The sequence below is a fragment of the Portunus trituberculatus genome, chromosome 38 (genome assembly GCF_017591435.1).
Source record: "Portunus trituberculatus isolate SZX2019 chromosome 38, ASM1759143v1, whole genome shotgun sequence".
In the NCBI taxonomy this organism is placed as follows: Eukaryota; Metazoa; Arthropoda; class Malacostraca; order Decapoda; family Portunidae; genus Portunus; species Portunus trituberculatus.
The window spans coordinates 3,872,421-3,895,822 of NC_059292.1; the positions used below are offsets into that span (position 1 = coordinate 3,872,421).

General features: G+C 39.0%; 1 protein-coding gene across 1 annotated transcript; it reads right to left on the minus strand.

The window, feature by feature from the left end:
* Positions 1-1,592: 1,592 nt before the first annotated feature.
* Positions 1,593-22,977, minus strand: LOC123514566. Its single transcript, XM_045272507.1, has 3 exons — positions 22,668-22,977; positions 19,005-19,268; positions 1,593-1,639 (listed from the first exon to the last, which is right to left on the minus strand). Exons 1-3 carry the CDS (start codon positions 22,975-22,977, stop codon positions 1,593-1,595), a joined length of 621 nt encoding a protein of 206 aa, XP_045128442.1.
* Between the last annotated feature and the right edge of the window lie 425 nt (positions 22,978-23,402).

The window sequence follows — 23,402 nt, forward strand, 5'->3', positions numbered from 1 at the left end:
TTATTAAGCGTTTCAAGGTGTTTTTAAGGTTATAGTTAAATGAAGGGGTTGCATTATATATGGGACTAAAAATGTAAATCCGGTTGGTCATGTATCTGTATGTCTTTGAAAAGTAAATGAAGTGAGAGTAAAATTTTTCAAGGTGTTTTCAGGGTTATATCACTGTTTAATGAGAGTTCTGCATAGTTATAGATAAAAACAAATTTATATTAACTTCTTTAACCCCTTCAGTAGTGAGACGCACTTTTACCTTGATTTCTGGGCATGATTAGATGATTTTATTGACATTAGGAAAAGTCTATGAAAGTCAGAAGATTAATGGCCAAAGTCTTCATTGTTCTAACCCCAATGTAAGTTTCTGAAGCTGTATAAAATCACCATATAGTGGCCAGAATGAATATGAAAACGCATCATGATACTCAACGAATTAATCTGGCATTTGAAAAGTAGTTGCATCTATTTGTGGGGTAGATTTCAGTGTTTTCAAGGTTACAGGAAAATTTAACAAGGGCCTTTTTTATGTTTGCTCCTGGTCAGCTTTCCCCTCTTACATAAACAAAACAGTCAGAGTTAAACAGAAACAAGACATTCATCTAAGCCCAACTAATCATCTATGTGACTTAAAACTAACTTCAGTGGGAGTTATTAGGGCCTCCATTGCGTATTCATGGTTATAATTCAACGAGGATTCTGCTTCGCTAATGAGGAAAAATATATATTCATGTCAACAAAATCAATCGTACCTGTGGCCTCTGTAAAGCCCCAAACGTCAGGAGTGTTTCGGAATCAAGGTGTTGTTGGTGTTGCGTCGCTATCCTACCTGCACCGCCTGAGGCTCGCGTGGTTGCATGCATCACCGCCAAACAAGGATTCGAGTTTCTCTTTTTAATCCTCGCAGCGCCACAACTTTCTTTCTTTCATAACCACTACCCTTCATCCTTTAATTCAATGGACTGTCTCTTTCTTTTTTTTTAACCTTAATTCTCACTTGCCTCAGAAGCCTTGACTTTTTAGTGCATGTCAATTAAATAGTGTTCTCTCCTTTATTTATTTATTTTTTCAGCTCACTTAGTCATTATTGATAAGAGATTGTATGTCCAGAGATAGGAGAAATATGAAACTCAATTCAATATTCTAGGCAAAAAATGAAATCATGATAATAGTTTTCTTATGAGTAAAATGTTTCTTAACCTAACGTAACCTAACCTAACCTACCCTTACCTAACTTAAATTAAACATAACCAAAACGCACACGCACACACACACACACACACACACTCACACTCACACACACACACACACACACTCACACTCTCTCTCTCTCTCTCTCTCTCTCTCTCTCTCTCTCTCTCTCTCTTCTTTCGCATATTTTCTCTTTCCTTCCTTCCTTTCGTATTATTTAACACCCTTTTCTTTCCCATATCCTTTTCCTTGTCAGCACTTTTTAGCTATTTCTCTCTCTCTCTCTCTCTCTCTCTCTCTCTCTCTCTCTCTCTCTCTCTCCATTACACATGCCATGCTTCAAACAGGGACAAAAGGAATCACAGTCACATTGGTTTATACTGTGTTGGAGGTGGAGGAGAAACTTTAATCTATTCGGCAACCTCGGGCACCAGCGGCAGCACTCTCCATGCCTGGCCTTGATTCAAAGTGTTATGAGTCAAGAGAATGTGGTTAACTTTTGCCTTCAAGTATTATTATTATTGGTGCGGCAGAGAAAACTTGTATTAATGTTGTACAGTCGCTACAAAAAAAGTAACAATATAAAATCGAGTGAGTGCCGTGGTTGTAATTCGATCGAATGTAAATGAACCCTTTCACTGCGTTGGGCAAGAATTAAAGTGACTAAGAGAAATTTAGGAAAGAAAGGTGAAAAAAGCTAATATATTTTGTAATTATTAATCCTTATGATCTCTAGATGTGGGTGAAGAATAAGATAAAATGCCTTGGGGTGGTTAGTGATGAAGGAAACGAGTGTGAAGAGCAGTGATGGAATTGATATAAGGAGTCATGGATTGTGTTATGTCAATAGCTAAAAAAAAAAAAAAGAAGAAAAAAAACTAGCACGCGGATGTGACGGGTTTTCATTAAGACCTGTTTATAAAAGGCCACAGTGATGATTAATTGGGACTTCATAGGTGTCATCTTTCATTAAGGATGCATATTTCTTGTTTAACGAATACCAATATACTCTAGAAAAAAACAAACATGTGAAATCCAAGTAACTTCCACTAAAGACTTAAAAGTATTAGAGGTATTCGGTCCACTCTTTTTGGGAATAAAGAGTTTCATCCTTCGCTCAAGATCCGCCGACAACTAGCACTATATAAAAAAATAAAAAAAATAAAATCAAGTCGTTTATATCAGTGATGATTTACATAAGAAGAGCATAAGGACAATGCAAAAAAAAAAAAAAAAAAAAAAAAAGGCCACGTGACTTACACATAACATCTTCTGAGGACTTGAATCTTACCATCTTCCATCCATCAGTCCATTTAACTTCCTCTTCTAACCATCTAACGACTGTGCCTTTGTCATTTTCTTTCTAATCTTGGTGCATTAATTTTCAAACACTACGTGAACTTGTTTTTATCTCTTTCCTTGAACCTGACTCTGTTTGCCTTATATTTTCTCGGTCTTGTTCTGGTTCTTAGATCAGGGAAATCGTGCAGTAAAAGAGTGACTTGGTGCTCAGACAGATTCATTGCACTACATACTGAGAGATGAAGACACATTACACAAACACACACACACACACAAAGAAAGACAAATTACACTACATGCACCCACAGAGAGACACATTGTAATACACACACACACACACACACACACACACACACACACACACACACACACACACACACACACACACATACACACACACACACACACACACTTTGGCTAATACTGTCAGCTCTGTAAGAAAAATGGCAACACAGTGGGCCTTTTTTTTTCATTATATTTTTGTTGCCCTTGACCAATCCTCCTCTCTTACATAAACACACACACACACACACACACACACACACACACACACACACACACACACACACACACACACACACACATACACACACACCGCATGCTGACGTAATCCCCAAAAAATCTTCATCACTCAGCCTGATCTCAAAAGCATCTTGAAGAAAGGGCAATTGTTGATGAACGTAGACAATATTTCTGATGTAGGTATATCTTTACAATAAATCAACTCACTCAGCAGGAAATTGAGATATACTTGAGTTACAATAATCACGCCCTAGGTTTTGATGTTTCCGTCATTATTATCATTGTTGCTATCATTCTTCTTCTTCTTCTTTTTCTTTTTTATTTCTTTTTTTTCTTCTTATTATTATTTTCTTCTTTTTCTTCTTCTCTTTTTCTTCTTCATTTTTTTCTTTTTCTTTTTCTTCTTTTTTCTTCTTCTTCTTATCACTATTATTATTATTATTATTATTATTATTATTATTATTATTATCATTATTTCTATTATTAATATTATCATTATTATTTATCACTTATATTACTGTTATTTTCACGTATGAAGGAGTCTGACTAACGGCAAATAAATGGGGACAATAGCCCTCTATATATGTCTCTCCTAGTAAGACAATTATAAAAAGCCCCACAAAGCTTACTTAATTGGGTTTGGTGTGAGTTTATGGAGGAGGGCTGATGATGACCTAAAAAGTATAAGATTAATTAAAGTTTTTCATCTTCCTCTTCCTATACAATACTCCCTTTTCTCCCTATTTCCTTGCTTCATTGTCGACTTCATCAATTCATAAGCTACTTCAAATTGACCCTTTCCGCTGCAGCTTACTATTTCCCATGTTGCAGTACAAATAATATGCAATCACCAACTTCCTGTACCTCTCAAATTGCCTTTCATTTCAACACATTTTTTTTACTCTTTCAATACTTGACGATTTTTAACATAATCGTGTAAAACAGTCAAAATATATATGTGTGTGTGTTTTTTTATGTATAAGAAGGAGGAAGGTTTTAAAAATTCTTGTCTTTTGATTTACTACGAGTGTTAAGACTTAAAAAGGAAGGAAATGAGAAAAAAAAGATAAATAAATAGGGTATTAGAAAAAAAAAGCCATGAAAAGCACCAGTAAAGCTGTTCCTAAGAAGAAAAACTACAGGAAAGAATAAATGAACAAATAAATAAATAAATGAATAAATGCCATAAGATAAGTAAGCAACTGAAAATAAACAAAAACAAAGACAAATGAAAAAAAAAGAGATAGTTTTCATGTAACTTCTTGATGGAGCGTCCAGCGTTAGAGTTAATTCATCGCAAATCACTTTTCAAATATCATCTTATTAGTCCTTCGGTAGAGATCACTTACAATGGTCGGGGCTGAGTAACCTCTCGACATGTCTTTAATTATGCTGACAAAGGAGGAGATTCATTTACTGACTCCAGTTTAATTAGTGTGTGTGTGTGTGTGTGTGTGTGTGTGTGTGTGTGTGTGTGTGTGTGTGTGTGTGTGTGTGTGTGTGTGTGTGTGTGTGTGTGTGTGTGTGTGTGTGTGTGTGTGTGTGTGTGTGTGTGTGGCTGTCTATCTGTGCATGTATTCATTAAGACATGTCATACACTCTTGTCTTGTTTAATCAAAGGTAAAGTTGAGGTTTCATACGTTACAGTGTTGCGTGAGTTCACTGTTCATCTGTGTCAGTGGCCTTGGAGCGTGTGGCGGTGTGTTCTATCTCTTACACCGGGACGCGGGGCCACTACGTTACCTTCATTCATTCATATACGTTCCTTATTCCCACGATTCTGTCTAGATCGGCCTTAGGGATCCAGATACCTCACATAACGAGAGCAATACTGATATACTGGATGGATGTACAAACGAAAGAAATTTACTTAACTGGACTTCATTTTAGGCCCGAGTACAAAATTAATGTTAAAGAGTGAAAGTCATAGGGTGTTTGTGAGGCAGAAAAAAATAATGAACGAAAAATTACATTGCGCCATTCACTGCTCCCCTCTCCATAGTACTTGATAGTGGCGGGAGGTCCGGAAGACACTACACCACACTAATAATGTCTGTCAATGGAAGGACAGTGTTTATTTTTCTATAATGCGCTAGTGGAGAAAAAAAAGAAATTTGAAAAATAATACGAGAAAATGTCAAACCAGGACCCGGACACACTCAACCTCATCATGTCCTACTAAACAAGAGAACATTCAGCTTGATCACGGCAACCAGCTGTCTGGCACACAACACACACCTACAAGAACTGCGAATGATATATCAGTCTTGCATTGTTGGTGACTGACTGATGGCTGGTGCAGGCTTGCCTCAAGTCTAACCCAATGGAACCACACCGCTACTTGTGAAAAGTTCTAGTGGGGAGAAATACAGCTGCATTTCCTGTCCGTCTCTCTAGACTTGTTAATCAGGAAAGATATGTGAAGAGAAAAAAAGGATTAAATGTTTGTTCCTATGATTTGGGCGATCAAAGACGCTATCACACTTGAATTTTCAAGCAAAGATGCCTTGAGTATGCCTTGGTAATCATTAATAAATAAAAGAAATTGAATACAAAAATAAAAAGAAAATATATGACAATTGACTTTATTATCAAGAAAGAAAGGAAGTAAAAAATAATACTCATAAACGAATAAAACAAATACAATATATAATTATATCTTCCTATCCTACAATAAGGTAATAACTATCATGAATGAAAATAAATAAACAAATAAATGGATATAATGAGTTGTTTTTTCCATATTTATTTATTTGTTCATTGCGTCTTCAAACAAATCGAATACAATTTTCTTAAGAAACTAAATCGTGGGTCGAGTATCCATCCCTATGTAGTAGGTAGCGAGGCCGTAAGTTCCCACGGCGCCCGGCTCTCTCCTCTGCGTCTTTTCACTTCCCTTAATCGGTCTGAAGCGAGCGTCCCGCTGCTCTTTCATGCTCAAGTTACTCTTTTCGAAGTGTTCGGTCCCTGAGTGGCAGTAGCACATCGTCCAGCGAACGTTTGGGTTTCTACAGGCCTGGAAACTTTGCTGCCTCCTATTTCTGTTTCTCCTGCAGCAGTTCGGCGTGCCCAGCTTAAACGCTCTTGCCTTGCTTTACGTAGTTGCGTTTTCCTCAACAGAGTCCGTTCAACCACATCGTCTATTTACCGACCAGTTTTGTGAAGCTGTAGTCCTTGTATATAAGAGAAGCACAACTATTACATTAAAATTTGAGTAAAAAGTGAATGAAGACCAGAAAGAAAGACAATTTTTTTTCTAATGCTCTTACTTTCTTATACCCTTATGAAAACAGGATTGGGAAGCAATTTCCTTTTGAAAGGAGTTTTATATTTTCTAATCTGATATTACGCAGAGTGATAATTCTTAATGAACCACTAACGTTTCTATAAACAAGGAAGCTTTACAATTGTTTTAATTGCTACATACCAGCGCCAAGAATGATGAATGGCACACCACAATCACAAAGAGAGAAGCTCCGAGCCACACACCGACTATTTCAAAAATCTCCAATCGAAGGATGTTTTTTTTTCTTTCTGTACTAGAGATAGATTGACAAAATTTCTACACTAATATAAAACAAACCATTATGAGAACCAGGCCAACCCCTCTGTTGCTTTGAAAATAGATATAGTGATAGAGAAAACCGTTGTAGAACATGTGGGAGGTTACTTGGCTTCTCTCCAAGACTCCCCACGAAGTCCTAGGTACTTGTCAGGCCGGTCAGCGCACCAAGGAGTCGTTTCTGCTGCATCACCTTCGCAAAACTCCTAATGACAGGTGAATAGAGAGAGAGAGAGAGAGAGAGAGAGAGAGAGAGAGAGAGAGAGAGAGAGAGAGAGAGAGAGAGAAAGGGGAGGCGGTAGGAGGAGGGACTGGCAGGTGGATACGTAATTTACAGCAGTAGAATTAATGTTTTTGAATCCTTATAAACACCTACAAGAAATCAGGGGGATTAAAAAAGAGCATATTTTATAATGTGCATAGTCAAAATTGAAGATGGCTCTTGAACAAATCAATATTTCTCGATGCTTAGTAATTAAAAGAATGTACCAAATAACAGCCAAAGACACACATACAGACACACACACACACACACACACACACACACACACACACACACACACAAGGGTCAAGAATACAAATAAATTAGCGGATAGACAGATGTAAGGGAGAAAGAGAAGGAATTAATCTCTCACACAAGACAGCAGAGGCCATTTGGTACGAAGCTTTAGATGGGAGACAGGGAGAAGGTCAAAGAGGGACACTGGAGGAAGGAAGAGCTGAGCGTGGAGCGTCCAAGGAGCATAAGGCGAGACAAGTGTCGGGTTTGAAGAAGAGATTGACTTAAAGGAGTGGCTTCGAATAATGGTTTAGGTGGACTTACAGAGAGAGAGAGAGAGAGAGAGAGAGAGAGAGAGAGAGAGAGAGAGAGAGAGAGAGAGAGAGAAATAAATGGGCTTTTCTGTCTCTCAGTTCCAAATATGTCTGACTTTAAAGAAAACGACATTTTAGGAAACGTTCTTTTATACTTTTCTTACTTCCTTTTATTTCTTTTTCTTTCTTTCCTTATTGACTGACGTATTTACTACTGGCTGCCCTCCTCCTGTAAGATAAAAATGTGGTCCACTGAATAATCCTCGACAGAATAACAACTAACATATATGAAAAAATAAATAAATCAGTAAACAAAATGGTTCAGCTTCTCTTTTCTTATTATTTTATGTTTTTAAGAAATGTAAAAGAGAAAAAAAAATGAGAGGTACTTAAGTGTTCAATATCTTTTCCGCAAATGAAACTGAAGGAACGAGGAATAAAAAGAAAAAAAATGAGAAGAAAAATGAAAAAAAGTAAATATATAATAAAAAAAACCTAATGTTCTTATGTTTTCAAGAAATATGTAATAGAAAATAAGACACTACAGGTACTTAGGTGTTCAACATTTTGTCCCACGAATAAAACTGAAGAACCGAAGAATTAGAAAACAATATAAAAAGAAAAGTAAACAAGTAAATATCATACACACACACAAAAAAAAAAAAAAAAAAAACAATAATAATAATTTCTCCAAAGACGCGTGCATATGATAATAATATTGACACCAGACATCAAGTAACCTGTTGTATTCACTCTAAATCTACCGCTGTGCTTTCCCTCTACCCTCCCCTGACATCCTCACACTCTCCTTACCAAACTTAACTACTGAGAGATACTTAGCCCACCAGAATGTAGAGGGAGGACACTAAAACGTAGGAGTGTTTTGGCTGCTGGCCACGTCTTTACTTGTACCTCCTCTCGGCGTAACTTCCCGGGGCCCAGTAACACGTACCCGGCTGACAGTGGGTGGGTGCTGGGACGAGTTTTTCATGTATGAGAAGACTGGGCTGGTTTGGAGGACTAGTTTTTCAGTGTCTTTTCAGGGAATCATATACGTTTCGCATACTCACTTAGAGGCTAGTAACTGCTTTAATACACAGCAGGAAGGCAGGTTGGTTATTATGATGCCTTAGATGTGAAATGTGTACCTCATCATATAGTACATAGGGACATAAAGACTGTGCTTCTAACCATTTCATAATTTTGTCTCGTACAATTAACAGACTGTAGTGGATATTGTTTAAGAATTCCAACGGTGTTCTAATGATTCTTGTGGTGAGTTAGCAGGTTTCCCACATCCTCAATGGGGAAAAACATCATGGAAACTCGACGAGTCAGGTCTGTGGCCTTTGAAAAATAGCTCTTGTGAGGAAAAGAGAACACAGTGTCTATATTTCTTTACTTCTAATGACGATAAAACACTTCTTTCTTTTCAGCAACAACAAATAATGATCACGAAACCAAAAATAGAACAAGAAAAACAAAACTCTCTAACTCTTCCAGTGCTATTCGAAACTCTAGTCTTGAATCACAGAACCTCTATGAAACTCTTCCTTTTGTTCCGCGGCCTCTTCTCAACATTACACTAGCTAAAACTAAGAAAATATACTCTGTTCATGGCGTGGTTGTTCCTGCAAATCCCTTAAAGTTTTTGTAAAGTTCTTTTCGTGGTATGAGGTGTTGAATATCACAGTGACACGGTTAACTTGCTAATAACACCTTAAAACTCACACGGTCATCCTTCAAAACCATACTTTAAACTTCCTCTACACCATTTAATGAATCTCAAACGGAACAAAATGGCAGAGAGTAAATACAGTTCTAAATTAAAGAGGTGCTGTCTCGAATGACATTTTCCCTCTTCCGTCACTTCCCATTCCTGTCGCAAGGGGCTGGTAGTGATATGCGACGCTATAGGACACTGGGCTTCAATGTCACTCTAACCACGATGTTTTTTTTCTTGGTTTGCATCACGAAGGTAATCTGGAGGAGGAGGCGGGAGGAGGAGGAAGGAGACAGGAGAGTGACTGATATGGGGTGGGGTCTCAGGAGTCAGGACTTCCCCAAAACAAACCAGGCGATGCGCAGTGGCAGGGACTACAACGCACTGCACTACCTGGTTTCTGATACACGTGTTGCTTTTTACCTAGTTCCGGTACACACGTCAAGTCACAATAATCACCTCCAGTCCTTCACTTTATCCTTGTACTTGCTTTCTGTCACAATATTACGTCATTTTTCGCCGCGTATGATTCATTTAGTTCGATTACGTTCGTTGTTGTTCCGTTTACAAGTGTTTCGCTCAGAGGGGGTTGTTGGTTTTCCCTTTCCTCCGGTGTGTGTGTGTGTGTGTGTGTGTGTGTGTGTGTGTTGCGCCACTCTTCACTACATCTGGTTTTGCCTCTTAATGACCGTGTCTCTGCTTCTTTTTGTATTCATGCTTTGTAAATGTCTCTCTCTCTCTCTCTCTCTCATTTGCAAAGGAATGTGAACAGTCTAAATGAACGAACAACACCTACAAAATACTAAACACGCTCAGGAGGTGGAGGCAGCTTGGGCTACAGTGAAGGGGCCTGTACAGTGTAGTATTATAATATGATACCAATGGAAGAAAAAACATATAAGTATAAAGCAAAAATAAAAGAGTTAGGATGTAAAGATTTTCAACTTGTAACTTATTCACTGTCTGTTCCTTCTCTTACACTCTTACACTCTATTCTAAAGGGACGTGCATTTCAGTAGACTTCTTTTTTCCATCACTTTGTTTTTGTAACCCTCGACCACAGACCTTCATTTATATATATATAAAAAAAAAAAAAAAGCCTTACCAAGAGAACAGCAGCACCAGTGGCCATTGCAACTCATGTATTTGTGTCTAAATCACATCAAACTTACTTTTTTTTTTTTTTATATGTGTGTGATGATGTAGAGGATTTTAAGCTTAGAATTTCTGGTTTCCATCTGTTCAAGTACTGTAAAATTTCATGGTGTGTGTGTGTGTGTGTGTGTGTGTGTGTGTGTGTGTGTGTGTGTGTGTGTGTGTGTGTGTGTGTGTGTGTGTGTGTGTGTGTGTGTGTGTGTGTGTCCGTGGGTACTTGTGACCATACTGAGCTTGTTCCCTTTTCTCTCCAGGTCTACATACACTAAACGTAATCTCAACTCACCTCAAATAAATATGACATGTTGGCAATAAAGAGTCTTCACCACTTTGCTCCTTGGTTCGTTCCAGCGCTGATCGTGACCACTCGCTGAACAAAACCTGCCCAGCTGTCCTTGCATGGCGGTGAAGCACGGCGGGGAAGACTTACTGGTCACGTTGAAGCGGCATGAACACCCACGCCCCTGGAGAAGATAACAACGTAGTAATTATAAATATTCTCAGCTATCATGTTTGTAATCTTAACGGAAGAGAAAAAAAAACTACTAGAACATTGGAACATAAGAATAGAAGGGGAACTTTGAGAAACCAATTAAGTATAAACATGACAGTCCTTCTCTGAGATCTACCTGCATATTTCCACTATAATCCTTGCCAATAACTCACGTAATTTTGTCAACCTATCATAGAAAACTTATACAAAACGAGCATGTGGAGGTGAACAGTTTTCAGTAACATAGTGAGTTCGTGTGTCTGTTTCTACTCGTCTGTGTCTGTGTATGGTGGGAGGGAGAAGGGGCGTGTGTTTGTCTGTACGTGTTTAGAACTGCGCTGTAATTAGAAAAGCCATTATCATTGAGAGGCCCATTAGCACGCCTCCCTGTATTGGTTATTATCACTGGTCGTCAAATCAAAATGACACGGCGGTGCTCCCTGCTAATGGACGGACTGCAAGCGCCACACAATGTAATGTCCTTGCCACCCACCCACCCCCATCCCCGCCAACCCACCCTCCGCTATCAAACACGGTGGCAAAATTGAACTCTCATTTAACCTCCACAACTCTCAATTAACCCACACAAAAATGTTCACCAGTCCGGGATTCCAGATAAGCTCACCAATCACCGCACTGGAATATATTTTTTTTTCTCTCGAATTTTAACTTATAGTCACCTCTCTCTCTCTCTCTCTCTCTCTCTCTCTCTCTCTCTCTCTCTCTCTCTCTTTTTACGTGACTGATTAAATGCAAACGGAGGAATGGACTAGTAAACACAAACACCGGCAGGCAAACACACACACACACACACACACACACACACACACACACACACACACACACACACACACACACACACTCTCTCTCTCTCTCTCTCTCTCTGCCATCGTGATCATCAACCGTCACAAACTCACAAATACCTTTACAAAATCCTCCACAACTCCACTCACATCACTGGGCAAGCCTTTACCAACTTGTGCCTGGAAACTTTTCAATTGCCTATCTCCATCTCCTGTCCGGGCTCCCTTGACGCCACTGGATCACACTTTTCCCGGGTCTGCGTCTTTCTAACCCAGTCTTCTCGCCAATTTCCATTTTTGTTCGGCTTCTTTATTATGCAGGGAAAGTTATCAAAGGCAGGAAATTTGTCAAGGTCAATAAATGCACACGCACACGCACACACACACACACACACACACACACACACACACACACACACATGCACACGCACACCTCTCTCTCTCTCTCTCGTGCTGGCCAGGGAGTGGTGAAAGGAAATGGAAAGTAAAGATTTCTGAAGTTTTCTCTCTTCCTTTTCTTTTTCGTTTGAAGGAGGCCAGTCAAGCGCACAGAAAGTGAGAAAAATGTGAGCGTGGCAATAATAGAAAATAAAAAAATGGGAATCAAATAAGATAACTAGTAAGAAAACACTAAAAAAAAGGTCAAATCAGATCGAGAGATGTCCCAGTTCAGAGAGAGAGAGAGAGAGAGAGAGAGAGAGAGAGAGAGAGAGAGAGAGAGAGAGAGAGAGAGAGGAATGTACGTAGCGCCGGGAGCCAGTGTGTGTTGCTGCGAGAAAAGGAACCGGCGGGTGTGACATGACAAAAATTCCAGCCAAGGTGTTGCTAGCGGGAAGAACTTACACAGAAAGAGGTGAGGAGAGGATGAGTAAGGGTAGATCTGCGTCATGTCATTTCTATATTTGTGCGCATTGAGACGGGCACAGTATATAGTCCAGCGCAGACACACATTCGCTCTTTCTTCTCGTTTCTCTCTGTGTTTTTGTTCATCAGGGTTGCTGAGTTGATGTTTGAAAATAAGAAAAAAAGGAAAGGAGATGAATAAAAAATGGAAATAAAAAAAAAACAATTAGTATCGTTAGTTTTTTTTAAAGAAATATATTCATTAAACTAAAAAAAAAAAAAAAAAAAAAAAGAAAAACACGTACAGTATACATTTATAATACAATATACTACAATGAATGATGGCACCAACACTTCTACAAAGACATGAACATAGCCACAGCATACTTAAACACACACACACACACACACACACACACACACACACACACACACACACAGAGGACCGGGGTTCGATTCCCCGGCCGGGTGGAGATAATTGGGTGTCTCCTTTGACGTGTAGCCCCTGTTCACCTAGGAGTGAGTAGGTACGGGATGTAAATCGAGGAGTTGTGACCTTGTTGTCCCGGTGTGTGGTGTGTGCCTGGTCTCAGGCCTATCCGAAGATCGGAAATAATGAGCTCTGAGCTCGTTCCGTAGGGTAACGTCTGGCTGTCTCGTCAGAGACTGCAGCAAATCAAATCAAACACACACACACACACACACACACACACAAATGATTAAGCAGATGGCAATTACACAGCGAAAAAAAGAGAAAAAAAAAAAAAAAAAAAAAAAAAACCACCGTCAAGAACCTGCTGCTCCTTCCCGCAAGTCACTGTAGGAAAATTTTGTGCGAGACGGGAAGTTTGTACAGCTCCATGAACACTTAGTAGCGGCGGCCCTGAACACTTACCAGCGGCGGCCCGGCATGCACACTCGACCCTGTAATGCTTTGGGCTTCTCTCAGTGTTGATAAGTATGGTGTATAAATTTAACGCAAAGGAAGTGTCTAGTATGAATTTAGAGTTTGATGTAAGAATAGGGTAGTGTTACATTAGAATTAACCCCTTCAGTACCAGCTTCTATATTCATTCTGCTTACTAATTGGTGATTTTATACAGCTTCAGAAACTTATGTGGGGAATTGAAATAGTGAGACTGCGGCCATTAATTTTCCGACCTCCATAGACCCTTTCTGATGTCAATAAAGTGGTCTAATCGTACACAATTCTCAAGGTAAATTTGTTTCCCAGTACTGAAGGGGTTAAAAGTCCCCATTGATGAACTCAGTAAGATTTGGACAGCGCACTTTAGTTACTATATGAGTATTTGAAATTTCTCAGTAAACCTTCCATAGTTACTGAAATAAATCAAGATAGAGCAGCTATTAACCCCTTCAATCCTCGAACACTTTTTTACCCGAAGTTTTGGGTGCCATTAGACCATTTATTGATATTAGGAAAGGTCTATGAAGATCAGAAGATTAATGGCCACAGTCTTCACAATTTTTAATCCCTCCCATGAGTGTCTGAAGTTGTATAAAATCACCAGAGTGAATATGGAAACGCGGCATAGTACTGAAAGGGTTAAGAGTGAAGGAGCAAAAAAGATTGGTTGTCTCATGGGTAATAAATCAAAGAGAAGAATAATTACTGTAGTCCAGGTTTGATCAATATATTTCTTCCACTTTGTTTGCTGTTAAGGATTCTTCGTTAAACTTTCACACCAACACTACGACCAGGACAACAACAATAACAACCAGAGAGAGAGAGAGAGAGAGATACAGTTCTTTTCCTCTTAAAGTCTAACAACAACATCGTTACAGTTTATGCTAAGGTTACTATTGTTTATAATTGAGATCATAAGTACTTGTTGATAAGCAAGGTTTATTTTGTTTCAATGTGTTACCCGTAAAAGCCAACTCGTTTTCTTTAGCAATTCGTAAAGGGTGTATGGGAGAAAACGTGATAATTCAAGGGCTATTTATTCTATTTTGCTTCATATACATGTTTATTTATCAATTTTTTTCATACAATGCCTTTATTCATTCCTAAAGTTTAAGATGTTAATTCATCGGTAATATAAGCTATGATATACTCAAATTTATTCAGCTTTATAATTTAGTTGCTAATTTCACAGTGTAGACATTAATGAGAATAATAAGTATTCACATAAGGTCAAGATTATTTCCTTCGAAACCAAAAGGATCTAAATGGAGGACCGGCCAAGAGAGAGAGAGAGAGAGAGAGAGAGAGAGAGAGAGAGAGAGAGAGAGAGAGAGAGAGAGAGAGAGAGAGAGAGAGAGAGAGAGAGAGAGAGAGAGAGAGAGAGAGAGAGAGAGAGAGAGAGAGAGAGAGAGAGAGAGGGGGGAGTGAGATTTTACTGAGTGAGCTACTCGTAAGGTTAACCATCGCCCGTCTCCATCTGCAGTGACTCTCCTTGAAGGTGTGTGAGATCATCGCTGTCCAACATCCGTCTTTCCCTCACAGGCCAAAGATGATGATGGTTTCTTTTTTTTTTTTTTATGTAAGAGGAAAACCAGCCAAGGACAACAAAACTGTGATTTAAAAAAAAAGGCCCACTGAGGCGCTGGTCCCCAAACAAGTTGAAAGAAATGTTATTAGAAAGGGACTTCGGGGATGGTAAACGAGTCTTTTTTTTTTTTTTTCAAAATTTTGCGTGTAGAATATATGTGTAGTTTGATGCATGTAGTTTTGTGTGGAGGAAGAGAGTTGTCTATAGAGAGCAGGCTGTGACTGTCCCCTTGTGTTGTGAGACGCAAAGGAAAACGCTCAATAAGGTCACAGATGGTTTTAATGATAAATGAACGAGTGCTATTAGACCTCACTGCGAGTAATTACCGTCTCGGTAGGGGTGTTCTCTCCCCTCCCTACAATGGATCCCACCAGAGAATTTTCTCTTTCCTCACTGCATTTGTGTAATGATGGTAATGAGAGAGGCATGTAGTTTAATATTCGATATTCGAAAATGATTTGGTGGGCAACATGCGAATGTGACTGTGAAGGCAAACTTTAAAGGAAAAAACATGCGAATATTCGCTAATGTAAGTGCGAACACGAATATTTGGACCATTTCTAATATATATATATATATATATATATATATATATATATATATATATATATATATATATATATATAGAGAGAGAGAGAGAGAGAGAGAGAGAGAGAGAGAGAGAGAGAGAGAGAGAGAGAGAGAGAGAGAGAGAGAGAGAGAGAGAGAGAGAGAGAGAGAGAGAGAGAGAGAGAGAGAGAGAGAGAGAGAGAGAAGTAAAGGATAGATCTTTAGACATACACTTTTAACCTTTAAGACTGGCATTACTTTTCTTGATCGCTACAGGCTGACTACCAACCACCACTCCAACACCGCACGTCAGGCTTCAGCCATGCCTGGAGCACGGCACTGGCTTCCACCTGGCTATTGGATGGTTAGTGCGCAGAGAGAAGCGTATTCATCATCACATTCCTCCTCGTCCAACGCGCCTTCGTCCAGTAAGGAACACATTTCCTCGTCATCGTCACCTGCGTTACCAAGCCACACCGCTGGAGCAGCGATGAAGATCGTGTATTAAGACAAGCAAGATGCTGTGTGTTCTTGCTGCACCAGCTGGAAAACATTGCATGTAGACTCACGGTGATATATATATATATATATATATATATATATATATATATATAAATATATATAGATATATATATATATTTGACATCCTGGGTTTGTTCAGACTTACTGTCCTCGAAAGAAAACGATAAATGTCTTGAAACTTCCCTCTTAAATTAAAGACAAGTCATAGAAAGTTGGAAATATACAAGCATGCAGAAAGTTCCAGTTTCCCAAGATAGGTATGAATGATTGAGAGTATTGGTTAACTCTTGCGTTGGAGAGTTGGACAGATTAGGGGTGAGAGAAAGAAGAAAGCCGCAGGAGAGGAGGAGGAGAGTTTCTAAGACGAAAAGCTTTTGATTCCATCCTATCTAATAAAATTACGAAAGTGAAACCCTCCAAACATATGAAGAGTATTCCATAAGTGGATATATGAGGCCCTTGTACAGAAATAGCAGTTGGGGGGTTGGAGGGCGAGAAAAACAGGTGGAGACGCCGCAAAACGCCCAGCTTCATGGAAGCTCTTTTTTAGCAAGAGATGAGATGTGAAGTTTCCAGTTTAGGTTATCAGTAAAGGAAAAGACAAGGATATTCAGTAAAGAAAGAGAGGGGATAGTTGACTGGAAGGTTGTGTCGAGTTGACAGACGGAGGAAATGAGTTTCTGAGGTATTGAAAACTACTAAGTTTTCTGTCCCAATCAGAAATCTTAGAAAAGATCAGAAGTCAGGCGATCTGTGGCGTCCCTGCAGGAACTGTTAACATCCTGAACGTGTCTGAAAAGACGTGAAAAGGTGGTATCATCAGTGTAAGAATGGATAAGGCCAGAAGTTTGTATAAGATCATTAATGAATATTAGGAAGAGAGTGGGTGACAGGGCAGAACCACGAGGAACACCACAATTAATAAATTTAGGTTTAGGAGAAGAACAGTGGCCGTCTACCACAGCAGCGATAGAATGATCGGAGAGGACACTTCAGATAAAGTTGCAAAGATAAGGAGGGTAGTTTTAAGATCAAAGATTTGTGCCACACTCTATCAAAATCTTTTGAGATGTCTAACGCGACAGCAAAAGTTTCACCGAAATCTCTAGAAGAGGTTGACGAAGACTCAGTAAAGAAAGCCAGATCACCAGTAGAGCGACCTTGACAGAAGCCATACATACTAGCGATTAGAGAGAAGATTGTGATATGACAGATGTTTGAGACTTCCTATTGAGGTTAGATTCTAAAAGTTTAGACGAACAAGAGAATAAAAATATAGGGAGGTAGCTTGAGGGATTGAAACGGTCACCCTTTTCAGGAACACAATGAATGTAGGCGAGTCCCCTCCTCTGACTGACTGTCTTCAGCCTCTTTTTCACCGCCGAAATGTTGCATCCCTTTCTATTTTTCATCGCTATTTTCATGCGAACTGCTCTACTGATCTTGCTAACTGCATGCCTCCCCTCCTCCTACGGCCTCGGTACACAAGGCTTTCTTCTTCCTCGCATCCCTATTCTGTCTAACTCTCTAATACAAGAGTTAACCAGTATTCTCAATCACTCATACCTTTCACTGATAAACTCTGGAACTCCCTACCTGCTTCTGTATTTCCATCTTCCTACAACTTGACTTCTTTTAAGAGAGAGGTGTCAAGACAATTGTCCCAGGCTTTCGGCTAATTCTTTCTGATCTTTTAGGCAGGCTGCAGTTCCAGTGGGACTTTTTTCTAATATTTTGTTGCTTCCTGCAAGAAGGAAGGATAGAAGTCGATAGACAAAGTTGGAAGAGTTTGGCCAGGCAAGGTGCAAGCACGTAAACACAGTTTTTGAGAACGATAGGAGGGACTCCATCAGGTCCATAAGCTTTCTGAGGGTTTAGTTCAGCTAGGGCATGGAAAACATCATTATGAAGACTCTTAATTGAAGGCATGAAATAGTGAGAGGAGGGACAAACCCAGATTCATACAAGGTAGAATTATTATTAACAAATGTTTGAGAGAAGAGTTCAGCTTTAGAGATAGATGAAATGGCAGTGGTGCCATCAGGATGAAATAAAAGAAAAGAAAAGATGAAGTAAAGTTATTGGAGATGTTTATGCCGGATGCCAAAAAGTCTCGAGGGGAACTTGATATTAAAAGATTTTGACATTTTCTATCAATGAATGAGTGTTTGGCAAGTTGAAGAACAGACTTGGCATGATTCCGGGCAGAAATATAAAATGAATGAGATTCAAGAGATGGAAGGCTCAAGTACCTTTTGTAGGCAGCCTCTCTATCATTTACAATAACACGAGAACAAGCTGTGTTAAACCAAGGTTTAGAAGGTTTAGGTTGAGGAAAGAATGAGGAATGTACAGTACACCTCCATGGCAGATACTATCACCTCTGTTATGTGCTCAGCACACAGAGATGGGTCTCTGACATGGAAACAGTAATCATTCCAGGGACAATCAGCATAAAACCTCTTCAGGTCACTCCATCTGGCAGAGGTTAAACACCAGAGGTATCTCCGCTTTGGGGATCCTGAGGAGCGATTGGAGAAATACGACAAGATAAAGATATGAGGTTGTGATCGGAGGAACCCAATGTAAAAGATAGGATAACAGCATAAACAAAAGTATTATAGGTTAGGAAAAGATCAAGAGTGTTAGCGAATCTCCAAGACAGTCAGGATTGCGAGTATGGAGTTGCACCAGTTGGTCTAGATCAGGGGGATAGTAAAGCTGAAGGCCAGTTCACCAGGTTGGTCAGTGAAGGAAAGGGAAAGCAGAAACTAGTGGTGAACATTGAAATCTCCAAAGATGGAGATCTCCGCGAAAGGATTGAGGGACAAAACTTTTCATCAATGTGAACGATCTATTGAAGATAAGATTAATATGTCCAGAAAATAAAATTAATGTACGTCAATATACAATAAATAAATATTGTAGAATATCAATCAAAATATAACTAAATGTTAGCTATTCATATCAGCGACGCGCCTATAGACACACAGACAGCCACACTGTTCCAAACACTCACCATCCCCTCCAAAATTCTGGTCTATGTACTGCCATAGCCCATGGATGTCATCAGTCACTAGCAGGTCTCCGCCTCTGTTCCTACAGTTACTCCGGGCAGTCATCCAGTTCCATCTCGACTCTTCATAGTAGATATCGCTCCACTCCACCGTCGTGGTGGTCGTGGGAGTCGTGGTGGAAATGCCGGTCGAGGTGACGGTGGTTTCATCACTTGAACAGCCTTGGCATGCCTGTTGATCACTGTTCCCTTCATTCGCTTCCCATGCTGAGGGATATATATATATATATATATATATATATATATATATATATATATATATATATATATATATATATATATATATATATATATATATATATATATATATATATATATATATATATATATATATATATATATATATATATATATATATATATATATATATATATATATATATATATATATATATATATATATATATATATATATATATATATATATATATATATATATATATATATATATATATATATATATATATATATATATATATATATATATATATATATATATATATATATATATATATATATATATATATATATATATATATATATATATATATATATATATATATATATATATATATATATATATATATATATATATATATATATATATATATATATATATATATATATATATATATATATATATATATATATATATATATATATATATATATATATATATATATATATATATATATATATATATATATATATATATATATATATATATATATATATATATATATATATATATATATATATATATATAAGAGGATCACTGACCGAGGGCAATAAAAGACTGGAAAACGCTCCACTTTAGTGCCAGTTCTCAAAGTGAAGTTAGTTTGGATAATCAAATATTAGACGATAAGTATTGTGAAACATCCCTCTTTAGTACTGAAATGGTCACAGTTATAGGAAAGTAGAAACACCGAAGCAGCCAGAGAGTTGTAGATTTTACAAGTAAAAGAGATAAAATACTTAATAGTAATGGCCAGGATGTGGACAAAACAGGGATAAGAGAAAGTAAAAAGTTTAATATAGCGAGGCAGGGCCGTCCCTGCCTACACACGTAGAACACGCGCAGTGCTTGGGGCGCCGAGATCCATACGGAGCCCCATTTTGGGTGAGGAAACGTATTTTGAGCACATGTGCAAAGGATGCCCTGCCGTGAGGCATGCTAGAGGGCTGTTGTAATCTTACACCGCAGGCGCCGTCACTGCAATGATTGACAGCAATCGATCTGACCAATCACTGGTCAGATGCGCTGCAGGCATTTCGAGAGCTGTAGGTGAAGAAGTGATGGCATCCGAAATGCAAAATGAATCGGAAACAAGCAAGAGGTAACACATTTTATTTGACTCATAAAAGGTATAATACTTATCTCTATTGTCATTAATAAAGGTTGTTTATACTGAATGGCATTGCAATTCACTGTTATTCTGTACCTAATATACATTTGGGGTTGAGTAGGGCTGGAGTGGGGGTCCTCAATTTTTTTTTCCTTAGGGCCCCTTTTTGGTTAGGGACAGCCCTGTGGCGAGGCCATAAGAAGATGGGAGACATGTAGTTAGTAAGATCAGAAGCATAAGTAGCTTAAAAGTAGTGGTAGAAGATGACAAGAGATGCAACACTGCGGTGACGAAAGAGAGGATGAGGACAGTCAGCTAAAAGAGAGTTTACAAGACGGAATACATTTGACACCATTCTGTCTAAAGGAGCGGTATAAGTGAACTGGCGGAGACGATTCAGAATGCCTATTTCGCAGTAGTTGTTTTAACTAGAAATGGAATATTAATTTTCTAGCTTAGATTAATAGGAAAGAACAGACCGAGAATTTTCAATGCAGAAAGAGTTAAGTGTCACTGATGAAGTGGGAAAGTTATCAGGAAGACTGTAGAGTTGATAGATGGAGGAATTGAACTTTTAACGCATTAAACAATACTAAGTTTGCTCTGCTCGAGTCATAAACTTTAGAGAGGTCTTAAGTCAGGCGTTATGTGAAACCTATGGATGAGTTGTTTAATACCTGAAGGAATGGACGTTTACAAAAAGACGTGGAAAAGTGCAGGGTGGTTTCATCAGTGTAAAAGTGGACAGGGCAAAAAGGCTGATTTAGAAGATCATTGAAGAATAATAGGAAGAGAGTTCATGACAGGACAGAACCCTGAGTAACACCACTGTTAATAAATTTCAGAGAAGAGCTGTGGCGGTCTGCCACAGTAACAATAAAACGATCAGAAATTAAGCTGGAGATGAAGTCATGAGAAGGACAGAAGCAGTAGAAGGGTAGCTTGGAAATCAAAGCTTTTTATACTCTATGTTTTTAATGTGGTTAAGACAACAGTAAAAGCTTCACCTTATTGTCCTAAATGTTTAAAAGAGATTTTGATTTACAATAAGAATAAAAAAAGTAAGAGGGAATGGAGAAGAGACTACTGTCAGATCTCAAACACTTGTGTTTCGGTTAGGAAAAGAAACTCCGGTTTAGTTTATGAGAGTAAAGGTCAATTTTACGGTCGCGAAGGAATGATGAAGATACTAATGAAGAAAAGTTTGGGGGGAGGGGTGTCAAGATACTTATTAAGGTCCATACTATCGGAATAGCGACTTGTGGAGGTGTTACTTCCCAAGGCACGATGAGATCTTGGTCATGCTACTGAAAAGGTTGAAGCATTAAAGGCAAAAATTGGATGGAAGCCTGAATAAATAGTTATTATACATATGAAAAGTTAAGTTACTGTTTCAGATTGTAAATTAACATTCATATCTGAAAAAAGAAAATCAAGACAACTCTTTCTCCCCAAAAGTTGAAACAAGTAAAGAAAACTAAAGACAAAGAAAATACAGTAAAAAGAATTGGTAAATATGGTAGCTTGAAAATTTCAGTGTAGTCTCGTTCCCAATTATGAAATATTCTATTCCGTAAGCCGAGTTCCCTGGATCAGTGTTCTGTGCTCCACGTCAGTCGTGCGTCTAAACTAATGAAGGTTACAAATTGTTTTTCATAATCTGATCATCTTGAATTAGTAATTGAAGGTTAGCCTAATAACAATATGTACTTTTTTCTACAATATTCGTTTACGTCAACCGGCTCATATTACATTTATGGGGCAGTAAGGCACTATAGTAAGCAGTGGATGTCACTAGTGTGTGAAACATGGCATATATGAACCACATTTTTCTCTACTATTTTTCTCACCAAAGTAATGTCTCTTGTTCTTGAGAGAGAGAGAGAGAGAGAGAGAGAGAGAGAGAGAGAGAGAGAGAGAGAGAGAGAGAGAGAGAGAGAGAGAGAGAGAGAGAGAGAGAGAGAGAGAGAGAGAGAGAGAGAGAGAGAGAGAGAGAGAGAGAGAGAGAGAGAGAGAGAGAGAGAGAGAGAGAGAGAGAGAGAGAGAGAGAGAGAGAGAGAGAGAGAGAGAGAGAGAGAGAGAGAGAGAGAGAGAGAGAGAGAGAGAGAGAGAGAGAGAGAGAGAGAGAGAGAGAGAGAGAGAGAGAGAGAGAGAGAGAGAGAGAGAGAGAGAGAGAGAGAGAGAGAGAGAGAGAGAGAGAGAGAGAGAGAGAGAGAGAGAGAGAGAGAGCGCATACGGAGCTTGCACAGTCAACTCACAAAATCTAGTGAAGCAGGAGACGGTGGGCCCCTCAGCTGAGTCTTCGTGTGGTGCCCAGATGGTGAGGCTGTGGTGGGCACAGACTTCGTACGGACACACGAGGTTCACGCGAGGGTCGTGGGTGGCTCTCATGGTGCAGATTAGTGTGGTTGCAGCTGGCAAAATACGAGATGACTCGGCCTGCAGCGTGACTTCTGACACCTGCACAGGGTACCACAGCTGGACGTGAGTGGCGGAGGGAAAGACACCAAGCGACGCCATCACTGCGCAGGCCATCAGTAACTTCGCTAAAGCCAAGACGTCCTTCATGATTGCTGTCGAGGCTAACAATGGCCAGAGTTTGCTGGTGGGATGAACATGCGCCAGCTGGTGCTCTCCTAAGTGTATATTGATCGCTGAAACACTCTCTCAAGTCCATCTGTAGCTACGAGACCACTTCAACACTTGTCTTATAAACCTCTCTCTCTCTCTCTCTCTCTCTCTCTCTCTCTCTCTCAACGCGAGGGTCTGTGTGTGAATGATGATCAATTCCATCCCAGGAGTATATTGGCCTAGAAATGCGTGGAGCAACCTCAGGAAGGGCATCTCAGGAGAGCATTTATTTATTTATTTTTTTTTATGACCATGTTGCCCTTGAACGGTGGCGTAATGGGATAAGGTGGCGAGCGCGGGATTGGGCAGACGTCCGTCCATGTGTAGGTTCGAATCCCGCCACTTGCCGTGCTGAAACTTTG

Bases quoted from the DNA above. Each gene is read 5' to 3' on its own strand.
- LOC123514566 (XM_045272507.1), bottom strand. From the start codon at position 22,977: ATGAAGGACGTCTTGGCTTTAGCGAAGTTACTGATGGCCTGCGCAGTG. The intron at 19,269-22,667 runs GTGAGTTGACTG...TATATCCCTCAG, and splicing joins CTCCTGCTTCACTAGATTTT to CATGGGAAGCGAATGAAGGG. The intron at 1,640-19,004 runs GTGAGTGTTTGG...CTTTGAATCAAG, and splicing joins CCAGAATTTTGGAGGGGATG to GCCAGGCATGGAGAGTGCTG.